The 20560-nt window shown below is 32.3% G+C and overlaps 2 protein-coding genes across 2 annotated transcripts; both read left to right on the forward strand.

Annotated features, from left to right (window-relative positions):
• The first annotated feature begins 883 nt into the window (after nt 1-883).
• LOC140046684 (cationic amino acid transporter 4-like) lies at nt 884-4198 on the forward strand. The gene is made up of 3 exons (XM_072091390.1): nt 884-2428; nt 2838-2946; nt 3782-4198. Exons 1-3 carry the CDS (start codon nt 884-886, stop codon nt 3943-3945), a joined length of 1818 nt encoding a protein of 605 aa, XP_071947491.1. The 3' UTR covers nt 3946-4198.
• Nucleotides 4199-9454: 5256 nt separating this feature from the next.
• On the forward strand, nt 9455-20296 carry LOC140046263 (uncharacterized). Its single transcript, XM_072090839.1, has 4 exons — nt 9455-9478; nt 17614-17724; nt 18916-19000; nt 19112-20296. The coding sequence occupies exons 2-4, from the start codon at nt 17623-17625 to the stop codon at nt 19834-19836; spliced, it is 912 nt and encodes a 303-aa protein (XP_071946940.1). The 5' UTR covers nt 9455-9478; nt 17614-17622; the 3' UTR covers nt 19837-20296.
• Nucleotides 20297-20560: the final 264 nt, after the last annotated feature.

The following is a 20560-nucleotide window of genomic DNA, read 5'->3' on the forward strand; positions in this document are numbered from 1 at the left end:
TTATAGTCGAGTTTACAAAGTCGCAAAACTGTCGGCCTTAGATACTATAACTGCTTCTTGCTTTAGCTTCTGAATGAGTAGTCCTCATGGGACGTAGCTGGCAAGAGCAGCAGCGTGAAAATGGAATTTCTGAAACCAAAAACTTCATGTGACCTTATATCCCATTTTGGCAGATATTTTTTATTTGAGAATTGTATATGCCATTCATTAATTAAAACAGCAACAATTGAGCTGTGTAAATTAAAAGAATTCTCCAACATTAACGGTTTTAGAGAAACACGATGTTTGTTCGTGACCATTTCATTCATTAACATACTTGGAACAGTATTGCTACATAACGGTAGCATTATTAACATCAAATAATTTTCTACGACAGATAAGATTAAGACAGATTAAAACAGTTTCAAAATGTGACGAAACAATATTAATAAACCGGCATATCAAAAATAACATTTAATAAAAACTTAATTAATTTTTTCGTGCGAAAATACATAACGAATACGCACATAAGGCCAATTCATTATCAAACTGAGCTCATGTAAACTTAGACGTCAATACAATTTAATATCAACACGAAATGTCTATTCAATTTCCAACCGTTTTACAGACGTAGACGTTTGTCTCCATCCTTTCTGATCCGGTTCAGAAAATTCTTTTGTTGCATTTTTATTGTCCTTGACTTTTTTGGTCATCGTACCGTACAAACTACAATACAAAAGAGAGTAAAACACGCGAAAGAAAGCTTTAATTGTAGGCCTATAAAAGGATCAAAGGATTTGGTTTGATATCGTGTCAAGATTGATTCAGAGCAGTAGACATATCCTAGGCCTAGAGCACACTGACTTATCTGAGTTTCATGATCTTGTTCCGCTGTACAATCTAAATGGCGTTTTTGCAACAGACGTTCAGTAATGTACTTCGACGTAGAGCATTGAATATCAATAATTTAGATACAGAGCTACACAGATGTCTGTCAACGTTTGATCTTACAATGGTGGGAACAAGTTACACTTTAGGAATTGGATTATTCGTTCTCATTGGTACTGTAGCTAAAACTATGGCGGGACCTGCTGTCATTTTCTCTATCATTATCACAGCCGTATGTGCCTTGTTTTCGGCATTATGCTACGCCGAGTTTGGTTGCAGAGTGCCAAAAGCAGGCAGTGCGTATCTTTACGCGTATGTAACGGTTGGAGAGATATGGGCTTTCGTAATTGGTTGGAATATGATTCTGGAGTACATAGGATGTGCCGCTGGAGTGTCTTCAGGTTTTGCGGCAACCATTGGTGATACATTCGATGGTCTTATTCATAACTTAACAGTAGAATATCTTATGGATGGACATCCATGGCAGTCTCTTTACATCGCTAAATATCCAGATTTATTAGCTGGACTGTTAATCATCGTTTTTACAACAGTGTTACTATATGGAGCTGAAATTTCATCGAAACTAAATAAAGTTTTAGTTGGTAGTTTATTGGTTGTTCTAATGATATTAATCGTGTATAGTTTGAAGTTTGCGAATCTTTCAAATTGGACGGACAATGGAGGATTCTTTCCGTTTGGAATGAAAGGTGTGTTCGAAGGAGCAGCGCAATTATTTTTCCTCTTTGCTGGCTTTGAAGTTATTTGCACATCAAGCGAGGAATGCACAAATCCTATCAAAAGCATTCCAATTGCTTTGATACTTACAATTGTTATCAACGCAGTGTTTGGGGTTTTATCAGCTATTTGTCTAACTTTAATGGTTCCTTGGGCCGAAATCGATCAAAAGGCACCGTTCCCTGGAGCTTTCCGAAGATATCATGAAACCTTTCCTACCTACTTAGTCACAACAGGAATCTTAATAACAATTTCTGGTACCATTTTAAATGCTTTGTTTGGTCTATCAAGGTTAATATACGCTATATCATCAGATGGACTTTTATTTTTATTTCTTAGAAGTCTATCTCAGAATCGCGTTCCAACCAAAACAATTTTAACCATAGGAGCGTTTTCGTTCGTTTTAGCCGTGTTTCTTAACTTTCATACATTGATTCAACTTTTAAATATTGGTAGCATCGTTTCATATCTTATTATAGCGACTTTGTTAATTGTTATCCGATACAGGCCAGAGGAAGATAATAACATATTCTATCGGGTTGAAAACGCCGAGGAGTGGAAACACGATAAAACGGAATCTGACGTAATAGGTGGTACCCTTAAAACACAGTTTAAGTGTTTGAGTTTCCTAGACAGTGAAACACCAGGAAAGATCGTTGTGATTTCTCTCGCAGTCTTCATATCATGTTGTGGGTGCCTCATCTTTATCATGTTTAATACAAACCAAAGTTGGGGCGTTTTTCATATAGCTTTGGCTGTTGGGGCATGTCTGAGTATATGTGTTATTCTTCTCCATAACCAAAACCAAGAAAACCCACCATTCAAAGTAAGTCTACTCTCAAGACAAACAGTTTCTACTATATTTCTACAAATACGATTTTAAAGCGTGGTTCCCATTAGCGATGCAACGTAACGCAATTTACGCAAACGTAAGGAAATGCCCTTCCAATAATTGTGTTTGTCCCCGCCTGCGTGAAATCAAACCTGCGATGTTTGCAGCACTATTGTGCGTCGTCGGTTCCCACTAGAACGCAATGCAGCGCGACGTATTGACGCAAAGTGATGTATTGCGTAATCACAAGTGGGAACCGACGACGCAGGCGGGGGAAAACACAATTATTGGAAGGGCATTTTCTTACGTTGCGTAGGTTGCGTTACGTTGCGTCGCTAGTGGGAACCAAAATAATGGAGTCTACACTGCTGGACGTTAACCTGTTCTTTTTTTCATGTTTTAGGTTCCGCTTGTTCCCTTCATTCCCGTGCTGTCAATCATATGTAACTTGTTCCTCTTGGCAAATCTATCAGCTTTTACCTGGATACGTTTTCTAGTTTGGGTGATTATCGGTAAATAAACATGTTACTTGAATAACGTAAAAATATTCCACTGTAACATTTAAATGTCAGTAAAAGAAAACATCGTAATGCTAATGACGAAATTATACAAATAAAAAAATTATACAAATACAAAAACGTCACTAAGTTCTGCAATTACAATGTAATTAAATGCGTTACTAAAGCGTGGTTCCCACTAGCGACGCAACGCAAGGACGTAACGCAACGCAAGTGAATTGACCAATCACAAGCGATGGCTTATTCGCTTGTGATTGCTAACTGTCTATAACTTCGCTTGTCATTGGTTAAAACGCTTGCGTTGCGTTTACGTCCTTGCGTTACGTTCTAGTGGGAACCAAGCTTTACAAAGCACGAAAACAAGTAAGACCAAACTTGACAATTATGTATTTATTTAACAACATCTTTAAGCTTTGTCTAGCCTACACTATCAAACTTTATGTGATGTTTCCATATATGGACATGATGATGTCATATCACTACCATATTTAGCATATCACTACCATATTTGGGCACGTATCACAGTTTTTTTGTCAAACTAGTTTAATAGTGTAGACAAAGCTTTATACAGGATTACACAATCAGGTAAAAGAAAACACGTTTTTCAATGTGGTCCTGTGTTAAATACAAACAAATCAGGAAAAATAATGTTTAGTTTTGTGGAAAAAATGAGCCATGATAGGTACCATATACAACGTATACAGGCCTACAATTATTATATGCAATGAAAATAATTATTTTACCTAATACACTGTATACGATTATCATTGTAAATACCTAATACTAGTACATCATATTGTTAATGAGTAAATTAATTAATTGTTCACAGGTTTGCTAATTTATGCAATGTACGGTTACCATAACAGCATCATGATACCAAAAGAGTGCGATGACCCCCAATCAGATTCACCACTGTTGGCAGCACCAAATGGGGACGAAAATCCTGATTTCGGAACGATGGAGTTGTCCGAAATATCAGCACAAGACAAGTGACAAATAAGGCTTAGGCGGTTGCATACTACATTTTTGTATCATCGGGAAAGAGTTAAATTACACTCTGATCTTCCCTGATTTGTATTAATAATTATGGACATTTTGGAGGATATAGTCAATAAAGATTTGACGAGGTGAATTTCTTCTTGCGTAATGTTTTATGGCAAAGTTATTTATTTATTTATTATTTCATTAAATACTTCTAACATGTTCTTGTATTTGTGTTGGTCAAGGAATAGTAAAAAGTACACTTCTCACAGCCATGGTCGAGATGATTGATTTGTTTTTTGTTTTGTATGTCGTACGGTAACTTTTACTATTCTTTTCTTTTTATATAACCTCTTTGTTTAGTTTTAATAAAACATTTCATCTGATATTTATTTTTAAAACTGCAGAGTTTTCTTTTCGTTTGTTTTTTTGTTCATTATATAATTTAGTTCAGTTATAAATTGATGAATAACGTGATTTATTTTGTTCAGTAAGAGTAGAATAACAATGCTAATAGTAATGATGCAGTCATTTACGGTGGCCTATCCAAACTCATCTATTTCATCTTGGTATTTATTTAACTGGCAAATTCAGTTCTTTTTATCTGTTCTAATATTCGTTAGAATTGGTTTTTTTTCTGTGTATAATATATGAGTATCCTGTCTTCCGTTGTTTTGGTTTCCGGGCCTAACTGTTCCGAACTGTCACGACTACGATTATGTACAGTATTTTATATTCAGAGAACTTTCAAAAACATCTAGATATTCCCCACGTCTCTATTAAAGGTATGCCTACATACGTGTTTCTTTCTATCCATAAAGCATGGTGATCATTTTTTTTTCTTTATAATTTGTTTTACTTTTTTATTATGTGTCATATAACCTATATTTCATTTCATTTCATTAATTATTTGGTCTATTTAAGTATATAAAAAACGTTTTAAAAAACTGAAATTGGGGAGACCAGGGTCAACCTAAGTGAACTTAATCACTGTAGCTGAGCCGGTTTACCCAACCCCAAAGTCAGTTTACACATAATTATAGTTTACCTATAAAAAGGTATTGTCTCCCCTCCCCCAAATGAAAATTAAAGATTAAAATTAGACTGGGTCATTTTAGTTTTAATAGTTAAAATCACAGGAAAAATGTTTTCACTTATAAAAAAGACAAATTAAACAGTTATTCAACCAAAAACCCTCAGGATTCAGAATCAATTAGGCCTATATATTTTGTATTTAAACGGGCATTTTGCTTATAGATACAAGAGTTTTAGCTGAGTGTGCAGCTAAGAGCTAGCTAATTTGTATACACTTATTACAGCAGTTGATATGAAAACATTTCACTATACATAAACATATATCACATTTTCTATAAAATTAAACATTAAGTAGATATAAGTTATAGTAGAAATGAATAAAATAGAAAATTCTTGGGCCTTGTCTACACTATCAAACCTTATGTGACAAAAAATGTGATGTGCCCATATATGGACATGATGATGTCACATTACTACTATATTTGGGAATATCACTACCATAAATGGGCACATCACACTTTTTTGTCAAACTAGTTTGATAGTGTAGACAGAGCTTTAGGCCTATTTTATCTTGATAATAGGAGGAACATTCCAAGGAATAATAATGGCGAAGAATCCATTCTTTCTCATTTCCGATAACTTTGATTCATTTCCCTCTCGTCGAACTCTAGCTGAGATATTATCAGTAATGTGAGTTGTCTTTTACTTCTACAAAATGTACTACCTTTCTATTGGCAGATAATTTTTTAATAACTTAACATAATTATATATATAGGTCTTTGAATTTGGACGGAGCTCAATCTTGACTTCGTTAAGTTTCAAGTGCTCGACTAAGAATATAAGTGGTACACCATTATGATAATATTGTTTCGTCAAGGTTGTCAAGCTTATCAGCTAAAGCTTGGTTCCCGCTAGAACGTAACGCAATGACGTAAACGCAACGCAAGCGTTTTAACCAATGACAAGCGAAGTTATAGACAGTTGGCAATCACCAGCGAATAAGCCATCGCTTGTGATTGGTCAATTCACTTGCGTTGTGTTACGTCCTTGTGTTGCGTCGCTAGTGGGAACCGGACCTATCAATTAGTTATAATACATTTCATGTTCAGTTGTTGTTCGTTTATCGTTCGTATATAGTATGGGTAAACGGGACCTTTATCTTGCGCAATTAAAGTTATTAACGTTAAATTTTGCATGTGTATAATTCAAGGTTTTAACTTACTTCGGGTTATTAATTATTGTGGGGTTGTTAATCATTAATTATTGCGTGCGTCTCTCCCGGCGTGCGTATATAGGCCTATAGGCTATCGGTACGCATCACACAGTCAATAAATTGACTATGGTACGCATTGAACGCAAAACAAAACACCGTCGACTCTGTTAGAAGAACGATCAACAACAATGCTGTCACCTGTTTTTACCGGCGGAAAATTACGATCGCTGATTTGCTGCGCAATACAGTGTCATTTCCGACCATCTAGAGATGCCATTTACCAAAATTCAAGTACTTTTCTGATCCCCCTCCCCCGATATGGTGGATCCGCCCCTATTTGTGACGCATGCGCGACTATTTTATAAATTGTTTCATACAAAACGCTGGTCTCTCAGAAAAGTTGTTTAAATTAGCTAAGGCAACGAATCTGAATTTCTTGAAACAGATAAAATGCAATCCGCTTGGTAAACGATAATTTAACATTGGCTATGGCTGCTGAATTTGGAAATGTAACGTCGCCGCCTAGCACAACGTGGCAAGATCCGTTATTTGTTGTGATATTCCGATGGTTTATTGCTTCAACCGGTATCGTTGGAAACGCAATCACTATATTTGTGTTTGTTTACAACAAAACTTACAAAAAATCTCTGTCGTTGAAACTACTTTTAAATCAGACACTGATTGACTTTTTTGGATCGTGTATGTTTTTTATATTTTTTTGTCCTCATGCCTTCGTTACTAAAGGAATTGCATTTTGTAAAATGCTATTTTTCTTTTATTGGTCGACTGCGGCGTCTTCATACAACCTGGTCACGCTAACAATCGAACAGTACATCGCAGTGGTTCATCCAGTATATTATCGTAAGAGAACTGTACGTGGTAAAATCACATATTTATCGATTACTTTACCGTACATCTTTAGCTTTTTCGTTGGTCTATGTGTTCTAATATACGAAGATGTTAACACAACATTAAATATATGTAAACTAGATATCGATAAATCGTACCTCATCATTTTGATTATTGTTGATTGGTTTGTACCTATAACCATCCTAACATATTGTCACCTAAAAATGATGTTAGTGTTAACGAAACCAATCAATGCCGTACAACAGGAACGCCCAGCATGGCAACAGCCTAACGACATTAAACGTACCGCTCATGTAAATTTGATAAAAACACTTTTTTCGATAGCAACTGTATATATCGTTACTATAACTCCACATGCTATTGGTGTGGTTATTTACTGTTTATGGAATGACGTCAACAGGAATGCTGTATACAGCGTATCTGTATTATTGTTAGATTTAAATCTAACTGCCAATCCGTTCATCTATTGCATGTCCTACAGCGAATTTAAACGTGGAATTGGTAAAATTAAAAACGACATTATTTTAAGTTTCCAGACGTAAAGATCCAGTAATAATGCTAATTTAACATTTAGTTACAGAACTTATACTGAATATACTGTATATCAATATTTTAGTGTATCAAAAGGCAAATTACTTACTTATAATTATGAAATGACAATACATCTTTAACATAATTATATAGGTCTTGGTTTGACGTAGCTCAATCTTGACTTTGTTAAGTTTCAATTGCTCGACTAGAACATTAAGTGGTATACCATTTAAGATAATATTGTTTCGTCTGCACAAGGTTGTCAAGCTTATTAGTTAAGCCTAATTCATGGACCTATAAATTAGTTATAATACATCTCATGTTTAGTTATTGTTGTTCGTTTATCGTTCGTAGCATAAACCAGGACTTGTATATTAGCTTGCGCAATTAAAGTTATTAACATTAAATTTTACAGGTGTATAATTCAAGGTTTTAACTTATTAGGGTTGTTAATCTGCGTGCGTCTCTCCCGGCGTGCGTACATATATATAGGCTATCGGTATATCAATGTTCAATGTATAAATTAAAAGGCAAATTACTGATTAAAATGACAATGATGCGGATAGTGACTGGATCTCAATGGAGATAAAAGTAAAAAAGGCATAAGCAAAAAGCTAAAATCAAAACGATAAAGCAAAACGAACAGAATAAATTGCGGAGCTTTAGATATAACACTAACACTTCTTCTCGATCCTCAGTGTGGCCAATGTGAATGTAGGCCCGTATAATAGTTGATCTAAGCATTATAGGCCTACATTCCATTACAACTACACTTCTTTAACAACATTATTTTTCAAACGTCAAGCGTCTTTAGGCCTACCGTATTTAAGTATAAATTGTGTTGATCCTATCTCGTATTTATTTCCATTACTGTTTTCCTGTGTTGTCAATTAAATGATCCATTTTTATATCTTATGCTCACTTAACAACAAGATGTTTTTAAATCATTTTGAGGCATTTGCTCCTACTCACTGTTCTCCGATGTTCACGTTCACACATCTCACTGTACGGTGATAAAAGTCAGAGTCAGTCAATAAATGCTATGAATTGAAAACAGTTTTGTCTATTTTTTTTAAAATACATAATATGTTAGGTATAGAGTATCAGTAGTTCTAAAGGTTGGTTCCCACATGTGACGCAATGCAAGCGAGTTGACCAATCACACACGACTCTTCAAATTAATAATCCATCGCTTGTGATCTCTAGAGTCAAAACACTGCACACTGCGTTGCGTCCCTTGCGTTGCGTCCCTTGCGTTGTCCCTTACGTTGCGTCCCTTGCGTTGCGTCCTAGTACCAAGCTTAACTAATTCACATAGTACAACTAGTGCGTTTATTTGACGTCTTCATGGTTAAGTTAACTGATTAATTCCCAACCAACAAGTTGAATCCCTAGGTCTATACATTCCAGCCGGGTTATTTTGTCACTTCTGGTGTGGATGTTGTGCGCAATTTGAACGATTTGCGCAATTTTAAATTAAGAATAAGGATTTGGGTAATGTGCAGCAATGCAAGTAATAAAACACTATTCTAATAAAAATTATAACGAATACAACGATCTATCAGCAAGGATGAGAAATTGGACGACAGTAGGTCAAAAATCCCGCCGCCTGGATAAGTTTTGAGCTAACACCGTTACCCGAGGTAGTGCGCGATGATCGGCCTGTGCAGAAAAGTGAATTACGACGGGATTCACCTTTCCACGTTCCGTGTTACTTTTTTTTTTATTGCACAGCGCACTTTTTTGAAATTTTAAATTCCGCGAAACATTTATTATTCCGTTGATATTTTATATTCTATGAGCAGAAATGAATCGGGTAAAATCTCACCAATTAAAAATGCATAAACGGCGTTCCATATAAGCTGTTTTTTGTTGTGCCGTTGTTTGGTTTTTCCTCCTGGCCCAGGTATATAAACTATACCAAACTGGCGAGTAAATCATGTTTTACTTTTTAAACCTCGCAACGTCTGGTTGAAAAGGCTACTCGGACCAATAATTTCTATTAGCCTAGGGGTTATTGCGATTTGGACGTTTCTGATTGGCTGTAGCCATGGACTATATTGATTAACACTGTTCTGATTGGTTGTAGCTTTGAATACATCTTCTCGGAACTCGTCCTTAATACAATAGCAATTTAGCACAGTGTTTTACTATAATTAAATAGCAATTTAGGTAAATGTCTTTTGAAATGAAATTAAATAAATTATAACCAATTTGGTTAGAGTAAAACACAATGATAAAGAATAGGAAACATTTAATAATATGATAAATTACATTTACATAGCAATTTAGCACTGTGTTTTACTATAACCAATTTGGTTAGAGTAAAACACAATGATAAAGAATAAGAAACATTTAATAACATGATATATGACATTTAGCAATTTAGCACTGTGTTTTACTATAACCAATTTGGTTAGAGTAAAGCACAATGATAAAGAATAGGAAACATTTAATAACATGATAAATGACATTCACATAGCAATTTAGCACTGTGTTTTACTATAACCAATCAGATTAGAGTAAAACACAATGATAAAGAATAGGAAACATTTAATAATATGATATATAACATTTACATAGCAATTTAGCACTGTGTTTTACTATAACCAATTTGATTAGAGTAAAACACAACGATAAAGAATAGGAAACATTTAATAACATGATAAATTACATTTACATAGCAATTTATCACTGTGTTTTACTATAACCAATTTGGTTAGAGTAAAACACAATGATAAAGAATAAGAAACATTTAATAACATGATAAATGACATTTACATAGCAATTTAGCACTGTGTTTTACTATAACCAATTTGGTTAGAGTAAAGCACAATGATAAAGAATAGGAAACATTTAATAACATGATAAATGACATTCACATAGCAATTTAGCACTGTGTTTTACTATAACCAATCAGATTAAAGTAAAACACAATGATAAAGAATAGGAAACATTTAATAATATGATATATAACATTTACATAGCAATTTAGCACTGTGTTTTACTATAACCAATTTGATTAGAGTAAAACTCAACGATAAAGAATAGGAAACATTTAATAACATGATAAATTACATTTACATAGCAATTTATCACTGTGTTTTACTATAACCAATTTGGTTAGAGTAAAACACAATGATAAAGAATAGGAAACATTTAATAATATGATAAATTACATTTACATAGCAATTTATCACTGTGTTTTACTATAACCAATTTGGTTAGAGTAAAACACAATGATAAAGAATAGGAATTTAATAATATGATAATAACATTTACATAGCAATTTAGCACTGTGTTTTACTATAACCAATTTGGTTATGGTAAAGCACAATGATAAAGAATAGGAAACATTTAAAAATATGATAAATGACATTCACATAGCAATTTAGCACTGTGTTTTACTATACCAATTTGATTAGAGTAAAACACAATGATAAAGAATATGAAACATTTAATAATATGATAAATTGCTAGCACTGTGTTTTACTATACCAATTTAGTTTTGGATAAAGAATATGAATTTAAAGAATGGATATAATATGATATGATACAATATGATTTTCTCCCAATTAGTAAGACATTTTGGAATACTGCGTGCGTAGTGCACCTAACAAGATCATGTTCGCTATTTAAAACTCACATTTTAAAACCGTAAACGCATAAATTTGCGGACATACTCGTAAAACACACTTCCAGAGATTTAATAATTTTAACAGTACTACAAAATCCATAATATAAAGTAGTATAGATTTGTACAAAAAGAGCAGAACAATTAAATTAACTGTCATTACATCTACTGAACTGTCTCATTACATCTACTGAAAAATTCATCGCGATGAATTTATTTATAATACACCAATCAGATCACACGCAATTAGTATGGAATGCCAGTTTAGGCGATGATAAAATCGCGTCGATGATGCAATGAAAATTGCGTCGATGTGATGAAAATTGCGTCGATGAATATAGTATTGATGTAATGATGTGATGAACATTGCGTCGATGAAAATTGCGTCGATGTAATGAAAATTGCGTTAATGTGATGAAAATTGCGTCGATGAAAATTGCGTCGATGAAAACTGCATCGATGAAAACTGCATCGATGAAAAAAAAAAAAATTTTCATCGATGCAGTTTTCATCGATGAAAATTGCGATCTCCCTGCCGGTATGATTTGAATATGATGTCATGGATGCTGGACATCTGGATTTTATGTACTGAACTGGTGGATTAACGGAAGCAATTAGCTAGAAGATATAATGTGTCCGAAAGGACAATAATGGATCCATTGCTAAAATGTGTTGACAATAAATCACTAAAATGTTAATCAGTGCATATATTTCAACATTGTTTTAGTGCGCGATCACTGTGCGCTTGTCTATAACGCGCGCTAGCGCAAGCGGTAAACATGTTTATCATATCAAAATATTCAGAAACCGTCAATTTTTAGCAACATAATAACATTATTAACATCATTATTAACATCATCATTTACTTTACTAGTAGTAATTTTCATCATTGATTGAATTAAAACCATTTGGAATTTTCATAATCAATTAAATTCATCACATCAATTTTCATCGATGCAGTTTTCATCGACGCAATTTTCATCGATGCAGTTTTCATCGACGCAATTTTCATCGACGCAATTTTCATCGATGCAATTTTCATCGACGCAATGTAAATTGCGTCGACGCAATCTACATTGCATCGACGCAATCTACATTGCGTCGATGCAATTTTCATCGACGCAATTTCATCATCGACGCAATTTTTATCATCGCCAAAAACTTGTGTAAAACGGCGTTCCATAAGTGACGAATCGCATATTCGCCGTTTATTGTTGAGGCGCGTAAACAGTGTGCGCAATGCACGTTTTCTTCCCATGACGAGACGAATCGATATTCGACTCTTCGTGTGACGAATAATCGCCAAATTATAATTAATATAATTAATTAATGAAATAAGATACGCAGTTGATGTTTGCATCAATTGTTCTTTAGAATAAATACTTTCGAAATACAAAACAAAAAATGTGTGGTGAGTGACGATATGTTCAATCATGGACCTATAAATTACTAATTTATAGGTCCATGATTCAATATCTGTAGCTTCAATTCAAACATAATGTAACAGAAAATTCGAAGCGTAAAAAACGTTCGTTTACACAACACTTTTTTTTATACTTTATTATTGATTATTATATTATACAGGAATACTATTTATTTCCTCATTTCTACCCAAGAATAAACAATTTTTGGATACAAAACTTTATGTGAATTACATTACCAAAATATTAAAATGAGGATAAAAAAACATCGCGTAAAATACTCGTACTCAAAAGCTTCTGAAATTTGTAGATATATGTCATGAAAAAGAAATTTGACATTCCCAATAATTTTTTTTGGCAAAAATGTAATATATGAAACATACAATTTACATAGTTTATCATTGTTTTTTATTAGAACCAATATGGTTACACAGTTAAACATAGTGATAAAGAATAGATACTTGTTAGGTTACTACCCTACCCTCTAGTTTGAAGCGACATTATAAATTCATCGAGAAAAAAAACGTATCGTATTCAGAAACGTTTGACATTTTGTATAGATATGTTCAATAAGACAAAACAAATTATAAATTTCAAGACAAATCGATGATTTCCATTATTTGCATTTCAAAAAATTCACACTTATGAAAGACCATACATTTTCAACATTTCCTTTTTTCTGTGTACCGAGTTTAGAAACTTTTTGAATACCAGACGTATTTTTTTGTGATGCTTTTTCATTTGAATTGTAGTATAAAATGTCATTGAAACGAGATAAAAATCATACAAGACATGTTATAATAGGTTGCTCTATATACATAACAAAATTAGTTCTTTTTTTTGGTAAGAATCGCCAATGAAGTAGAAAGTTATTTCAGATGTAGTGTGCATTTATACGTCATTAATAGTAGGCCTAAAATATAATATTAAATATTATAAAGAATATCAAACATTTTATGTTATGAAAAATAAAATTGACATATAAGTACGTTTATCATTGTGTTTTACTATAACCATTTTGGTTAAAAGTTAAACACAGTGAGTGATAAAGAATAGAACTGTTTTAGTTTATTTAACCCTAACCCTAGTTTGAAGCGATCACATATTTAATATTCATCGCTAAAAATACGTATCGTCTTGAAAAACGTTTGATATTTGGTAGATATGTTCAATTTAGGTTCTTACATCTATAATGCAAAAGAAATATCCTAATAGTTTTATTTTGATTTCTGGGAATCATCAATGAAGTAAAAATGTGTTGGAAATGTATTGTCTTTCATAAGTGTAAATGTTTAGAAATGCAAATTATTAAAATCACGAATTTGTCTTGAAACTTTTATTTTTGTTTTGTTTTATAGACGTAAGAACCTATTGAACATATTTACCAAATTTCAAATGTTTCTGAATACGATACGTATTTTTTCGCGATGAATTAAGTATGTGATCGCTTCAAACTAGGGTTAGAGTTATATAACCTAAAACAGTGTCTATTCTTTATCACTGTGTTTAACTGTGTAACCAAATTGGTTCTGTAAAACAAGATGATAAACTATGTAACTTGTATTTATTATTATTACATTATATGTATCCTATAATGTAATATGAAAAATAAAATGTACATAGTTTATCATTGTGTTGTACTAAAACCAATTTGGTTAAAAGTTAAACACAGTGTTAAAGAATGAACTGTTAGGTTATTTAACCCTAACCCTAGTTTGAAGCGATCACATACTTAATTCATCGATAAAAATACGTATCGTCTTAAAAAACGTTTGAAATTTGGTACATGTTCAATATAGGTTCTTACATCTATAATGTAAAAGAAATATCATAATTTGTTTTATTTTGATTTCTGGGAATCATCAATGAAGTAAAAATGTGTTGGAAAATGTATGGTATTTCATAAGTGTACATTTTTAGAAATGCAAATTATTAAAATCACGATTTTTTTGTGAAATTTATATTTTTTGTTTGTTTTATAGACGTAAGAACCTATTAAACATATCTAACAAATTTCAAAAGTTTCTAAATACGATACGTACTTTTTCGCGATGAATTTATTATGTCGCTTCAAACTAGGGTTAGGGTTATATAACCTAAAACAGTATCTATTCTTTATCACTGTGTTTAACTGTGTCACCAAATTGGTTCTGTAAAACAAGATGATAAACTATGTAACTTGTATTTATTATATTATTACATTATATGTATCCTATTCTTTTCATAACGTTTAGATAATAAGATATGTTTAATATAATATTTTGCTATGTAAATAATATCATATAATAAATGTTTCATTATCATTGTGTTTTACTGTAACCAAATTGGCTATAGTAAAACACAATACTAAATTTGTATGTAAATGTATCATATTATTATATGTTTCCTATTCTTAATTTGTGTTTTACTGTATCCAGCACAGTGCTAAATATCATTTATCATAGTTAAAATGTTTTACTCTAACCAAATTGGTTATAGTAAAACACAGTGATAAATTACTATGTAAATGTCATTTATCATATTATTAAATGTTTCATATTCTTTATCATTGTGCTTTACTCTAATCAAATTGGTTATAGTAAAACACAGTGCTAAATTTCTATGTGAATGTCATTTATCATGTTATTAAATGTTTCCTATTCTTTATCATTGTGTTTTACTCTAACCAAATTGGTTATAGTAAAACACAGTGCTAAATTGCTATGTAATGACATTTATCATATTATCAAATGTTTCCTATTTCTATATCATTGTGCTTTACCATAACCAAATTGGTTATAGTAAAACATTGTGCTAAATTGCTAGCTATGTAAATAATCATTATTATTAAATGTTTCCTATTCTTTGTCATTGTGTTTTACTCTAACCAAATTGGTTATAGTAAAACACAGTGCTAAATTGCTATGTAATGACATTTATCATATTATTAAATGTTTCCTATTCTATATCATTGTGCTTTACCATAACCAAATTGGTTATAGTAAAACATGGTGCTAAATTGCTATGTAAATAATCATTATTATTAAATGTTTCCTATTCTATATCATTGTGCTTTACCATAACCAAATTGGTTATAGTAAAACACAGTGATAAATTGCTATGTAAATGTCATTTATCATATTATTAAATGTTTCCTATTCTTTATCATTATGTTTTACTTTAACCAAATTGGTTATAGTAAAACACAGTGCTAAATTGCTATGTAAATGTCATTTATCATATTATTAAATGTTTCCTATTCTATATCATTGTGCTTTACCATAACCAAATTGGTTATAGTAAAACACAGTGATAAATTGCTATGTAAATGTCATTTATCATATTATTAAATGTTTCCTATTCTATATCATTGTGTTTTACTATAACCAAATTGGTTATAGTAAAACACAGTGCTAAATTGCTATGTAAATAATCATTATTATTAAATATTTCCTATTCTTTATCATTGTGTTTTACTCTAACCAAATTGGTTATAGTAAAACACAGTGCTAAATTGCTATGTAAATGTCATATATCATATTATTAAATTCCTATTCTTTATCATTCTGCTTTACTTTAACCAAATTGGTTATAGTAAAACACAGTGCTAAATTGCTATGTAAATGTCATTTATCATATTATTAAGTGTTTCCTATTCTTTATCATTGTGTTTTACTTTAACCAAATTGGTTATAGTAAAACACAGTGCTAAATTGCTATGTAAATGTCATTTATCAAATTATTAAATGTTTCCTATTCTATATCATTGTGTTTTACTCTAACCAAATTGGTTATAGTAAAACACAGTGCTAAATTGCTATGTGAATGTCATATATCATATTATTAAATGTTTCCTATTCTTTATCATTGTGTTTTACTATAACCAAATTGGTTATATTAAAACACAGTGCTAAATTGCTATGTAAATAATCATTATTATTAAATGTTTCCTATTCTTTATCATTGTGTTTTACTCTAACCAAATTGGTTATAGTAAAACACAGTGATAAATTGCTATGTAAATGTCATTTATCATATTATTAAATGTTTCCTATTCTATATCATTGTGTTTTACTATAACCAAATTGGTTATAGTAAAACACAGTGCTAAATTGCTATGTAAATAATCATTATTATTAAATATTTCCTATTCTTTATCATTGTGTTTTACTCTAACCAAATTGGTTATAGTAAAACACAGTGCTAAATTGCTATGTAAATGTCATATATCATATTATTAAATTCCTATTCTTTATCATTCTGCTTTACTTTAACCAAATTGGTTATAGTAAAACACAGTGCTAAATTGCTATGTAAATGTCATTTATCATATTATTAAATATTTCCTATTCTTTATCATTGTGTTTTACTCTAACCAAATTGGTTATAGTAAAACACAGTGCTAAATTGCTATGTAAATGTCATATATCATATTATTAAATTCCTATTCTTTATCATTCTGCTTTACTTTAACCAAATTGGTTATAGTAAAACACAGTGCTAAATTGCTATGTAAATGACATTTATCATATTATTAAATGTTTCCTATTCTTTATCATTGTGTTTTACTCTAACCAAATTGGTTATTGTAAAACACAGTATATTTTACCTCAACAACATCGCCGCAAAATTGTTTATACGTTTATTTTGATTGGCTAACTAAAGTACGGTCTAATGAATATTGATATCAGAAGATTCCCTAGCTTAGTGAAAAAGTTTTATTACCAAAAATATGCTGATTACGTCACTACCGGAAGTTGTAGTCTAGCATGATGCAGACGCAATTGATTATGTACGTTTGTTAAACATATAAAAAGCTGTAAATTACCACAAAACGACAATAGGAAAGAATTCAAAGAAATGCCCTACGTGTTCAAAATCATTGTTTTAATATAGTCTGTATGTATAACTAACAATTGACCTTGTGGAAGAGCGTATAAATTTAATTTAAAGTAAAACATGATTTACTCGCCAATTTGGTATTGGATATATAGCTCCCTGGCCTGATGGACACCGAAAGAAAACAGCTGTCTATGTCCAAATCTGATTCAATTAAAACTTACAGTTTGTGTTTAGATTCTCAATTTCTGGGTTCGTCGCTTAATAAGGTAACCAGACGTAGGCCTATACTAGGCCTATTAGTATTATGATAATCATCTATCTAGCTAGCTAGGCCGGCCCACAGTGCCACACGACGGCTGGCAGTAGGTAGGGAGAGGCAATACCTACTCCAGCTAGGAGGAGAGTAGGTATCGCCTGTTCTAGTCTTAGCAGCTAGGCCTAGAGTAGTAGGCATAGGCCTCTAGCCTACTTCTAGTAGACCTGGCTAAGCTGGCCTAGAGTGTAAAGCATAGTAAGACCGGTACTGCAGGGAAAGCCTAGTACTAGTAGCTAGTAGTAGCTGTTCCTGTAGAGCGATGATGTTATGCGCGATTTGAACGATTTGCGCAATTTGAAATTGCGCAAAAAAATCCTTGCGCAATTTGAAATTGCGCAAAGAATTCTTGCGCAATTTAAAATTGCGCAAGGATTTTTTTGCGCAATTTCAAATTGCGCAATCAACTTGCGCAATTTCAAATTGCGCAAGAAAATCTTTGCGCAATTTTAAATTGCGCTGCACAATTTGTAAATTGCGCAAGATAGTTCTTGCGCAATATGACACCTTTGCGCAATTTGAAAACGAACTGTAAATTTTCCCATAGGATGGCTAGGCTAGGCCTAGGCAGAGGAGTTTAAAATTTAGTATTTTATTATATAAATAAGACCATTTCAATGAAGATAATGTTTAATACTCACTTTTTAAGTTTTTAATATTAGTTTAAGCTAGGCCATGTAACCTAGTCAGTATCCGTAGTCCAGACCCTAGCTAGGCTAGAGTAGTATAGCCGGCCGCCCGCGCCGCGCCCGCCTGGTGGAACACCACCGCTTCGTTTTTCCTTCGTCGGTTCTTCGACGGTATGCTAACTTATAACAATATTTGCACTACTAAAATAAGGAAATGCGATATTTATCTTTAATTTTGAATCATAGAAATTACTATAAAAATATGGGTGTGCATGATTTCACAATCTGTCGAAAAACCTTGCGCAATTTGCAGATTACTTGCGCAATTTGCAGATTACTTGCGCAATTTAATACGTTGCTTGCGCAATTTGAAACACATGTTTCAATTCAAATTGCGCAAGGATTTTTTTTGCGCAATTTCAAATTGCGCAAATCGTTCAAATCGCGCATAACAATTACACTTATTTATGCTTTACGCATAATAAAATAATGTTTAACCATTTGCTTCTGTACAGGCCAATCAGCAGGAAAGAAGATCTGAAAAATTTCTTCTGGCAAGACAATACGAAGAAGCTATCAATTGTCACCAAAAAGCAGCTGGTAAGTACAAATCAACACATTGTTATTTTTATTACACATTATCTCATATTTATATTAATAAACTTAAATTACCTAAATAGTCAATTAATAATCAAAATATTATCTTTACAGAATACCTTCTTGAAGCTTTGGAAACAACTAGAAATGTGGACACGGTTCAATTACTCAAGCTGAAATATGATCATCATAAAAAACAGCCTGCACGTTTGGAGGAGATGCAACGAAGGGAGAAGCAAAGAAAACAACTGCTAATTGAAATGAGTGAAAAAGATGACAGAGAAGACATTAATGAAAACAATGTAGAAATAACTACAGCAGTTGATAAAAGTAAACAACACGAGTTAAGTCATGTAGAAACAAACGACCGGTACGACTCCATGGAGAATGCGGATTCATTACTCCACATCATCAAAGAAAACACGAACGAAGAGAACGGAAATGTAACGTTCAGAATATCTAACCTTTTCAACTATTTCAAAGCCAATCCATTGACGTCAAATCAAACCCCGAGTGAATTATTATCGACCAAGCGATCACATTTTGAAAAAGATAAAATCATACATGAACTAAACGTAACAATTATGACGTTAGTGAAAAACCTATACAGCTGTGAAGAGGAAAATAAATTCCTTCAAGAAAAAATCTCTAGTCTTCAAAATGAACTAGAAGCGAGTAGAGATGGACATAATGAATCAACCTCTCTACCTGGTACCCTCTCAACGCTTTTTTCTACAGACATGGTTGATGGTAATGATGCAACCCTTGATGATCATTTTCAGCTCAATTCTCTCCAACCACTTCCAGAAATAGATTTACCACCAATGCCAGAAATGTAAATTACTATACCAAAGTATAATAAGATCTTTAAATCTCGTAGACATAATAAGTTTTCAATTTGCAACAACCTTTCTAGGACCTATGCATACCTTGATCGAATCCGTCAATTGAGGTACCACAGCTCAAATAATTAACATTGACTAGCCAGGGGGCCATAGCCACTAGTACGGTTGGTAAGGTCCCAACCTGACCACTTTTTTACATCCCAGTGGCTTGAACACAGGAATTGTTTCCTTTTCTTGCGAAAACCGGACCACTTTATTTCTTGTAGTTATAATCACTGCTAGCTCATAGCAAAAGATTTCATTTAAGCGTAATAATAATAATAATAATGTCACTGTCAGAATATATTTAAGATAGACATAAAGACATGTATTTCATTACTTAAACTATATATATATATGCTATTACTGTACAATCACTTTTCAATTAGTTTTTATTTCACCATGGCATTTTAAAGGGTACTATAAACGGAAGTGTAAACATTTCATCTTGTTCTGTGTAAATCATACAATATTTTAATTTCTTTCATCAATTTACTTCATCTATTTATGTACGAAAGTTGAATCGTACATTTAAGCCACATTGAATGTTACAACCTGGTATTTGCTAGCATACCTTATTATGACAACATAGCAGTATACCCACTACATACCTAGACAACCCTACGAACAAAAAGTGTTATTTTATTCAGGTGGCGTTGAATTTATTTCAAATAACCTC

This window comes from Antedon mediterranea, chromosome 4 (genome assembly GCF_964355755.1).
Source record: "Antedon mediterranea chromosome 4, ecAntMedi1.1, whole genome shotgun sequence".
NCBI classification, from domain to species: Eukaryota; Metazoa; Echinodermata; class Crinoidea; order Comatulida; family Antedonidae; genus Antedon; species Antedon mediterranea.

What these genes read in the sequence shown, in the direction of transcription:
- LOC140046263 (XM_072090839.1), top strand. Translation starts at nt 17,623, where the DNA reads ATGGACACCGAAAGAAAACAGCTGTCTATGTCCAAATCTGATTCAATT. An exon ending in TGGGTTCGTCGCTTAATAAG is followed by an intron (nt 17,725 to 18,915) that starts GTAACCAGACGT and finishes GCTTCTGTACAG; the next exon opens with GCCAATCAGCAGGAAAGAAG. An exon ending in TTGTCACCAAAAAGCAGCTG is followed by an intron (nt 19,001 to 19,111) that starts GTAAGTACAAAT and finishes TTATCTTTACAG; the next exon opens with AATACCTTCTTGAAGCTTTG.
- LOC140046684 (XM_072091390.1), top strand. Translation starts at nt 884, where the DNA reads ATGGCGTTTTTGCAACAGACGTTCAGTAATGTACTTCGACGTAGAGCA. An exon ending in AAGAAAACCCACCATTCAAA is followed by an intron (nt 2,429 to 2,837) that starts GTAAGTCTACTC and finishes TTCATGTTTTAG; the next exon opens with GTTCCGCTTGTTCCCTTCAT. An exon ending in TCTAGTTTGGGTGATTATCG is followed by an intron (nt 2,947 to 3,781) that starts GTAAATAAACAT and finishes AATTGTTCACAG; the next exon opens with GTTTGCTAATTTATGCAATG.